Source organism: Orycteropus afer, unplaced genomic scaffold (genome assembly GCF_000298275.1).
Source record: "Orycteropus afer afer isolate SDZICR_OR568_19922 unplaced genomic scaffold, OryAfe1.0 scaffold00004, whole genome shotgun sequence".
NCBI classification, from domain to species: Eukaryota; Metazoa; Chordata; class Mammalia; order Tubulidentata; family Orycteropodidae; genus Orycteropus; species Orycteropus afer.
The window spans coordinates 7,887,434-7,897,011 of NW_006921591.1; the positions used below are offsets into that span (position 1 = coordinate 7,887,434).

The window sequence follows — 9,578 nt, forward strand, 5'->3', positions numbered from 1 at the left end:
GTTGAGTTCAGGGCTTAGTCATCCTTGCCTTGCCCCTGTTCCTGGAACTGGGGCCCGCCCTTTTGCTGGCCTTAATAGTGGCCTTTTATTGCAAAACTATATTAAATATTACATTTCTAATTTCGTATTTACATTTTTAATTCCACAGTGGGAGATTACAGTCAATGTCATAAGACTAAGTGTATATGAACTGCTATATGGAAGATGAATTTGCTCTGTAAACTTTCACCCAAATCACAATAGAATTAAAAAGTATATATATAACTGAGTTTTTGACTGTGTGGGAAGTCCACATCACTGCATTGTTCAAGGTCAAATGAATCACTTGAGCTGAGAAGGACAGGGAAGGCTTAAAAGTAGTGAATAAGAATGATATTTTAGAGAAACAATTTTAACAAAGGGAAGAGGGAGGTGAAGGCATTAAAGGCAAGAAGAGCAGGGTTAGGAATAATATAGAAGAAAGAAAGCATTGTTATTTAAAGAATAGATGTAATAATAAGCAATACTGATAAAAATTACATTGTCATTGTTCCACCCCTCTAGAGAAGCGTTGTTAGAGAGATTTTTACCCCCCCCCCCTTTTTTTAACTGTTTTTACTGGGGAGGGATTTGCATGGAACCAACTGTAGACTTTTACCTAACTGATTAAAGATGACACTCAGAGATATCCCTCTTAAATTCCAGACAATTATACAAATCCTGAACATCTATTTGCTATCCTGCAAGGACTACAACTATAACATGTTTTACATTGGATATGTTTATAATTGTCCTTAAAATATACTTATTCTCTTCTTTCCTATTTAGACAGTGACAGCAACATTCAACCAGTTAAACAAAGTTGAAAATCTAGAGTAATTATATGAATTTCCTTGTTTCTTAGTCTTCAGATCAAATAATTAACTTCTTTCATTTTTATGTACAATCTCAGTTAAACATGTCCCTGCCTTTCTGTGTCCTTGATTCTGCCTTAACTAAGATTCTTGTGCTTGCTTTCTTGGATCATCATATCAATCCCTTACCAGAGCTCAAGACCTCAAGACATCATCAGATCCAAGTTGTTTTTTCCCCAACTGCCAGAGTAATTGTTCTAAATTCAAGTCTCATTTTGTGGCTTCCGTGGCTTTACATATCCTTATTAATGAAAGCAGTGATCAGCTCTACCATACTTATGCAGTAATGATGCTTGTGTTATGGGTTCCGATTAAAATAATAGCCACTATAATGTCTGTGTTTTTAAAGAAAGGTTTTATTCAGGCTAGCTGACTGCAGGGAGCTGAAATGTGCTCCTAGGCTGCAGTGCCTTATTCTCCTGAGGGGCCAAGTTATATAGATTAGAATTACTTCCTGACACATGGAAATTTCTTTTTTTTTAATTCTCTTTGTTTCAGAGACTCAGGACACGTGTTTTTTCTGAGGTGCATCCTTTTTATCAGGGGGTGAGGGATGTTTTTCTCAGGTGCATCCTGTTTATGGGTGGGGTGGGGGTGGGGGTGTTTTTCTCAGGTGCATCCTGTTTATCTCAGGTGCATCCTGTTTCAAGAGGTGAGGGGTGTTTTCTCATGTTTTTCTCTGGTGCAGCTACCACACTTGTATTACTGATATTATCATCAATGCTCCTCCCTGGAGAATCTTTTAAAGTACTTGTCAGTTTTGTGAAGATCCTACTCACAATATTGTCTATAATTTCATTCGGCTGAGCAACATTGGATCATGATGTTTCCTTTACATTCCTTGTGTAGAGTCAATTCCAACTCACGGAGATCTGATGTGTGTCTGAGTAGAACTGCACTCCATGGGATTTCCAGTGGCTGATTTTTCAGAAGTAAATCACTAGGCCTTTCTTCTGAGGTGCCTCCGGTGGAATTGAACCATCAACCTTTTAATTAGCAGTCATGGGGTTTAATGAACAAGATCTAATTCTGCTATTGTTTAAACTTGAGCACGTTGTCTTCTTTCCCCTCTCCTATCCTTATGGCAATAATTACCAAAAGTTAGGAAACTGGCTGCTCCCAGGCAGAATAAGGCATATATATAATGTGTGTGTGTATTTAATTAAAAAAATACTCATCTATGATTTTAAGAAAAAAATACATTGTAAATTAAGATCTTGATTTCTAACGTTTGTTGAAAAAATTGGACAAATGACAGTATTGTCCCACTTCTCTAAAAGACAATGACAATCTGAAGGTAAAGTGCCATTGCCCATTTTAGACAGCAAGAGGGCTCCATTTAGCCTCTGGCCTTTATTTTCTCAGTACATAAGCGAGGAACTCTGGTAGCATAGTGTCTAAGGCACTTGACTGATAACCAGAAGGCTGGCAGTTCAAACCCACCAGCCACTCCTCGGAAGCAAGGTTGAGCAATATACTTGTGTAGTGATACCGCCTCAGAAACCCAAGGAGGGGTCTCTATAAGTCGGGTCTGACTCGAGGGCACATAACAACAACAACAAGCAGTACTTTAAGGAATTTGTGTTTCAGATCCGTTCTCTGTCATGGTCAACAGAGTTCTCTGGTGCTTGTCTTATCCTTCCCAATATGGGTTGGAAAATGTTCTAGTGGCCTTTCTTTATTAGCTTTTTAGCATTTTCAGTGTCTATCATAAAATTAAAAAAAAAGAAACCAGTTGTCTTCCAGTCGATTTCCACTCACAGTCCGCATTTTGTTTTTGTTATTGTTGAGTCAAGTCTCAATGGTAAAGTAGAAATACTCCATAGGATTTCAAAGTCATTACCTTTTGGAAGCATATGCCAAGTCTTCTGATGTGCCTCTGATTGGGTTCAAACAGCCAGCCTTTTAGTTAGTAGTTGAGTACTAACTGCTTGTACCATTTACTGACTTCTTTCCATATAGTTAAAACTCAAAAATGATATTTGGTACAGTTGAAGAATATATACAAATGGAGCATGGTAAAATCTTCCTAAAATCTTTCCCCCTAAAGCTTCCCAAAATTCCCAGTGGAATTTTCCCATGGCAAAATGTCATGTCTTTCTTGTTTAATCAGTCTAGTTAATCACCTGCACATTTTTTTCCCTCTTTTCATTTTACCATGCCTGACTTTAATAGAATGTTCCTAGATGACAAGTTTCATGCATTTTCATGCTGTTTGTACTATGTTGGATGTCATAGAATGAATGCATTGGTAGGCACCAGTGCTGCATATTGACAATAAACATGGAGAACATATTTCAGCATCTATTTATTTCCCTAGCAATTCAGTATATGTAGGAAAAACATTCAAACATATTGGCAATAATAAACTTCCTGGAACACTAATTTGAAGTGCTATTATGTTGATGCTAGACTGGAACTCTATTAATGACTGTAGTTAAGCTCAAGGTAGACCAAAGGGTCTCCTGTGACTACTGGGAAGAAGTGATCCCCTAGATGTGACAATTTATACTAAGAGAGATTTGTCTGGGACTTATAAAGGCACTTGACTAAGCTACCAGGCTATGTTTCTTATACCTGTATCATCAGTGACTCTCTTCGCTACATCAGTGACCTGCACAGAACTTTCTAAATGCAGAAAATGTTCAGCAGCCTAGGCTTCTGAAAAGGTATTTGGAAAGTTTCCCAGCTTATGTGCTGCATAAGCTGGAGGTAGTATAGTGATAATTAATAAAGTGCCAGACTGGATAATTGCAAGAACTGTGAAAGATACTGAAATGTTGTTACCTGAGGCCTAGATGCACCTGTGAATGCGTGAAGTTAATTTGTGTGAGGAATGTCACATGAGGGCAGATGAGAGCTAGGGAGGTGAGATTTTCTTTAAATAAACCAGACTTCAGACAAGGTAGTTCTCTAAAAAAGAATTCCTGCTGATGAGATAATGTAGGGCTTATGAAAGGAGTCCCTACTGGATTCTCTTATATATGCTTGCTTGTGACATTGAGAAAAGTTTAAGAACTGTGGTATTTGTTTTGTAATCCTTGTAGGATAAGAAGGATGACATTGCCTCTGAAATATTTTTTTAAATAACATTAGACTTCTTAAGTACTTTGGGAGACTTGATTCCCCTGATGACCAAAGGAGAGATAACCTTGTGTTCTCAATGTCACTGTAACTTCTCCCAGGCCAATTTCTATCAAATTACAGCAACAATAAGTTAATGCAACCTGGGGCAGGGTAGAAAAATGAGGTGACTTTTTTGACGTGGTTGTCAACAGGAGTATTGAGATATAATTTATACAAAACAGTAACATGCAGAACATATGCAGGTGATTGATCAATAGTACCCGTTAATGTTGTTACTGTTTTTGCTTTTATTATTGAAATTATTTTCATTATTATTGAAATGACTTTTCCAACAATTCTTGAGATAAAGAATTGCCAGTGATTATTTTGATCCTTCCTCTAAAATGTCTTACCCATGGACTATACAAGATGAGTGTATACAGGCAAAACCTCCAGATATTAGCAATACCAACAACCAAAGGCAACCGCTGCCATGGAGTCGGATCCGACCCATAGCGACCCCTCCTTGGGTGTTCGAGGCAGTCAATGGTATTTTCCCTCTGATCTCTTCATTCTTTTGCGTACTTGGCTTAAGAATTAATACACTTTTGTCAAATATTGATTGGGCTGAGTTTCTTATCCTCTCCATGGTGTTTTTCTGGTTTCTGTGTAAAGAAATCACTCTTTTCTGTTTTACATACAGAAAAGACCTGTGGAAACTGCCCTGACATAGGTTGTACAAAATTATTCGTATATGTGTGTTTCTGAAAATAACATGCAGTCTACTTTTTTTTTAAGTTCATGTAAATTTCTTTTGTTGTGCTTTGATTTAAATGTACAGACTTTTGATTCATCCACTTTAATTATATTATATTTAGGTAGGAATAATATAAATATCTCTATTTCAAATAAGATTATTTCACCACCTGCAATGTGTTATTCCTTCCTTATCACCACAGGAATACTCAATAAATAAACTAGAAGCTTTAATGTGGTATGGTGTAGATTTTTGTTGTTGTTTTACATCAAATATGATCAGTTGTGGAGTTGTATTTCAATCTATTTCACCTTGAGACTTTATTTTAAAGAGAAACTAGTTTTTATTTTTAATATAAGTATCTTCTTTTAAATGTGAATAGTCACACAAAAAGAAAATGAAAACACAGAGACACAAAATTATGACACTATGAAATGTGTCTTTTGATTAAATCAACATGGAAATATAAAAGCATTTTGGTTACTTAAGAAAGGAAATGAGTTTTTTTTTTTTTTAATAATAAAAATGTAAGTATAGACTTCATGAGATAACACATAGAAAGATGTGCTAGCAATTTTTTTTTTCTTATTGCACTGTCTAATATGAACTCTCCAAGTTTTTACATTCATCTGTGTAATAATATATACATGTGTGCATATACATATATATAATAGGAAGAAAAATGTCCATTTCAGAATAATGTGATTAATATTTATATATCTACAGTCATGTGATATTTTTTTAAGATAATTGTTTCATTTTTTTCAAGGTAACATTCAAAGCATCAAGACATTCAGTGTCACCGGATTTAAAATACGTTCTATTGGCTTATGACGTCAAACAGGTAAGGGAATCGTCTTCTTTGAGAAAACTTTTCTTTGTGATGCATTCAGATGGCAGCTCATGTTTTTCCTTGAACATCCACTCATCTAAGGAAAATGTGGCATATTTCAAGTGTTGCAGAATGACATTGATGATTGGTATTGCACAAGAGAGGTTTTGGAGATAATGTCTTTGTCTAGCAAATAACTTGGACAATCTGCCATGTGCCTGTGCTAGTCCAAGCCTATCTCTTTTCAGATTGTGGCAGAGGTTTGCAATATTAACAAATAGGGACTTTTGAAATTCTTAGGATGTCTTACTAGGTACTTGAGTTTTTCTTGTATGTATACATTAGGGATTTTCCCACTAGCTGTGCCCAGATCTATAGTGTATATCGTGGGGAGAGACTGAGGAAAACAGATTCAGACTGTGTCCAATGGATTATTTCACGGTATTTGGGAATAAGCTTTGTGGTTTCAAAAAATTCTATGAGTGATTCTGAACAAATAAAATGTTCTAATTGCAATTAGTGTTTTATTATTCCATGTCAGCTCTAAAGCACAATTAGAGCAGTATGTATGGTTGTTGAGTATTTTGTACTTAGATATAATTTACACTGTTAAAAAGCAAATTAAATGTTGGAAAGGCTATTCAGCAGTTTAGTTTTTATAGAGAATAAATTATTGGAAATCATTCAAGAAAGTTTTATGAGCTTTAAGATGGACAGTAAAAATTTATAGACTTAAGACAGGAAATCTCATATAATGCATTGAAAGCCTTTGAACACATGAAGTTTCACAGTTCAAGAAACATGCTGTTTGATGGTTTTAGGGTCTTTTGGGATCTACATGTGCTATGTTTTTAGAAAGAATTTATATTTTGATAATTTAAAATAGTTAACTTATACTGTAAAATGACAAGGAAGTTTCAATTAAAGGAATCTTTTCCTATTGTAAACTTTGGCCTTTTTTTCATTATAATTATTTACTTTGACTTTGTGTTATTGCTTTTCACTGAGTTTTGGAATATCACATGTAAATGTAAGAAAAAATTACTTGATTTTTGCAAAATATTCTGCAAAAATATTACAATATCCTTAAAGGTTTTTAAATAATGTTCTTTACCTGAAGAATTTTAAATACAAATATCTGCTAAATTGAACTGATGATGTACTTAAAAAAAAAAAAAAAGCAGGCTTCAATAATTATGGTAATACTGGCAAAGGGATAGACACAAAGATCAGTGAAAGAGAACAGACAACTCAGAAATAGACCCACAAGAATGTTCCCAACAGATGAAAGGACTATAAAACCAAAAAAACAAACTCACTGCCATCCAGTTGGTCCTGACTCATAGCAACACGTCCTTGGGCTTCTGAGGTGGTGTCTCCATGGAAGTAGATTGCTCAATTTTCCTTCTGAGGAGTGGCTGGTGGATTTGAACTGCTAGCCTTCTGGTTAGCAGTCAAATGCCTTAGGCACTATGACACTTTTTCAATAAATGGTTCTGGCACAACTAGACAATCTTTTTTTTTTTTTTTTTAAAGAACCTTGATTTAACACCTTAAAATAATTCAAAATGGATCATGGATTTAAATGTAAAATTTAAAACTATAAATCTCTGAGAAAATAAAAATAAACATAGGAGAAAGCCTTTGGTATCTATAGCTACATAAATAATTCTTAAAGTTTACACCAAAATCAGTTTTATAAAAGAAAAATTGGTATTTGAATTTCATCAATATTAAAAATTTTGCTCTTCAAAAGACCCTATAAGGAGGATGAAAAGGCAACCTATAGACTGGGAGAACATATATGCAATTTACATAGCAAACAAAGGACTAGTACCTAGAATATGTAAAGAACTCTCAAAACACAACAGTTAAAAAAAAAAAAAAAAGAAAGTACATAAACGGCAAGGAGGCCACATGTTCTGACCTCCTCTAATCCCACAAGATGAAGACAGGGTTACCAGCAGTAACGCAAGGTCTCTTACTGCCAGGCAGGACATGCTGCCTCCCTCCAGCCCTTTCTCCAACCGTTCCTCCCAGACCACCCACCACCTCTCTCATGGGTTCAATAATTCACTGCAGTGGCCACACAGAACTCACAGATTACAAGGTTTATTAGGGAAGCACCAAGCTACAATTTGCATTCAGGAAAAAATGCTCAGTCTCTCTCCCTAGCCCACCATCCCTCAGCCAAAAGTCTCTCACAGTCTCTTTCCCAGCAGTGCTGGTCCCTCGGTGTCTCACTCAGCAATGTGTGTCTCTTGCGTCTCTTTCCCAGCAGCACATGTCTCTTTCAGGAGTGCCTGTCATTTTCAGCAGCACTTCTTCCTCCGTCAGCAGTCAGAGAGAGAGTTCTGCCTCCAGGGGGCCTCCTTTTGGGCCCGGAAGGGTGGTCAAACTAGCAAATCATAGCATCAGAACTCTAAGCACCTGAGAGAGAGTGGGAACCTCCCAGAACATTGTATTGTGCCAAGCCCAATAGAAATAACCCAGGTGAATAGCTTCAGCAATCAGGAGCTCCTCAGTTGCTCATAGAAAATCCCTCCTTGGAGTTTACAAAGACTTATGGGTAGAAAAGCCACACTAAGTAATTTACTACACTGCAGAAAGAAAGAATGAAAAAAAAAATCCAGTTAGAAAATGGGTAATAGACATGAAGAGATATTTCATTGAAGACAATATAAAAATGGCTAATAAGCACTTGAAATATGCTCAACATAATTAGTTATCTACGAAAATACAAATTGAAACCATAATGTAATATCACTAGACACATATTGGAATGGTTAAAATAAAAAAACTGTGACAACACCAAAAGCTAGGAAGCATGTAGAGAAACTCTATCATTAATGTATTGCTGGTGGAAATGTAACATGATACAGCCGCTCTGGAAAATATTTTGACAGTTTCTTTAAAAATTAAACATGCAGTCAGTGTCTGACCCAGCAATTATACTCCTGGGCATTTATGCCAGTGAAATGAAAATTTCTGTTTACACAAAACCTGTGCACAAATATTTATAATGGCTTTATTTGTAGTAGTCAAAAACTGAGAACAATCCATTTATTCTTCATTGGGTGAATGGTTAAACAAACTGTGGTACATCCATACTACTGAAATACTACTGAGAGATAAAAAGGGACAAGATATTGATAGATGCATCTATCTGGATAAATCTCAAGATAATTATGCTGAATGAACAAAAAAATCCTAAATGGTTACATACTTTATGGTCCACTTATATAACACTGTTTAAATGATAAAATTATGGAAATAGGAAAAGATTAGTGGTTGATGAAGTTTAAGGAGGAAAATGAATGTGGCTATTTAATTTTATAAGGCAGCACCTTATGAATCACCCTTATGGTGACAGAAATGTTCTGTATCTTGACTGTATAAATGTTAATATCCTGGTTATTTTATTGTACTATGGGATTGTAATTTGTTAGCATTAATGGAACATGGCTGAAGAGTACATGGACTCTCCTGGTTTTGTTTAGTTTCTTACAACTGCATGCAAATTAACAATTATCTCAAAAGACAAAGTTTAATTAAAAAAAAAAAAAACTATAACTGAAGGACATTTCCTAAAATAAGACAGAAAAAGTTCCATTTATTACTTTTTCTACACAAACAATTCATATATATGAATTTTATTAAATCTTTGAGATCTTTGATATCTTCTGCCTTAAATAAGTTTCTAGATAGATGAGAAATATTTTTATACCCATTTCTATATTTATAGGGTTTTTCATAGATTTGATACAATTTTCAAAGGTCTATGGGTGGAAATGTTTTTAAAATAGTAAAATATGATTAATCACTAAGCAAACTAGCATTTTTAGTTGGAGACTGAAAAAAGGACAAGGAGGCCACATGTTCTGACCTCCTCTAATCCCACAAGAGGAAGACAGAATCACCATCAATAGCCCAAGGCCTATTACTGCAAGGTCAGACATGCTGCTTCCCTCCAACCCTTTAACCAACCGTTCCTCCCAAAGCACCCACCCCCTCTCTCCTGGGTTCGATA

The 9,578-nt window shown here is 35.5% G+C and overlaps 1 protein-coding gene across 1 annotated transcript in view; it reads left to right on the forward strand.

The window, feature by feature from the left end:
• Nucleotides 1-9,578, forward strand: part of DPP10 (dipeptidyl peptidase like 10) — a 1,219,576-nt gene that overhangs the window by 623,605 nt on the left and 586,393 nt on the right. The window contains exon 5 of the mRNA XM_007937655.1: nt 5,486-5,560. Coding sequence (XP_007935846.1) covers nt 5,486-5,560 — 75 coding nt within the window. The remainder of the gene's footprint in view (nt 1-5,485; nt 5,561-9,578) is intronic.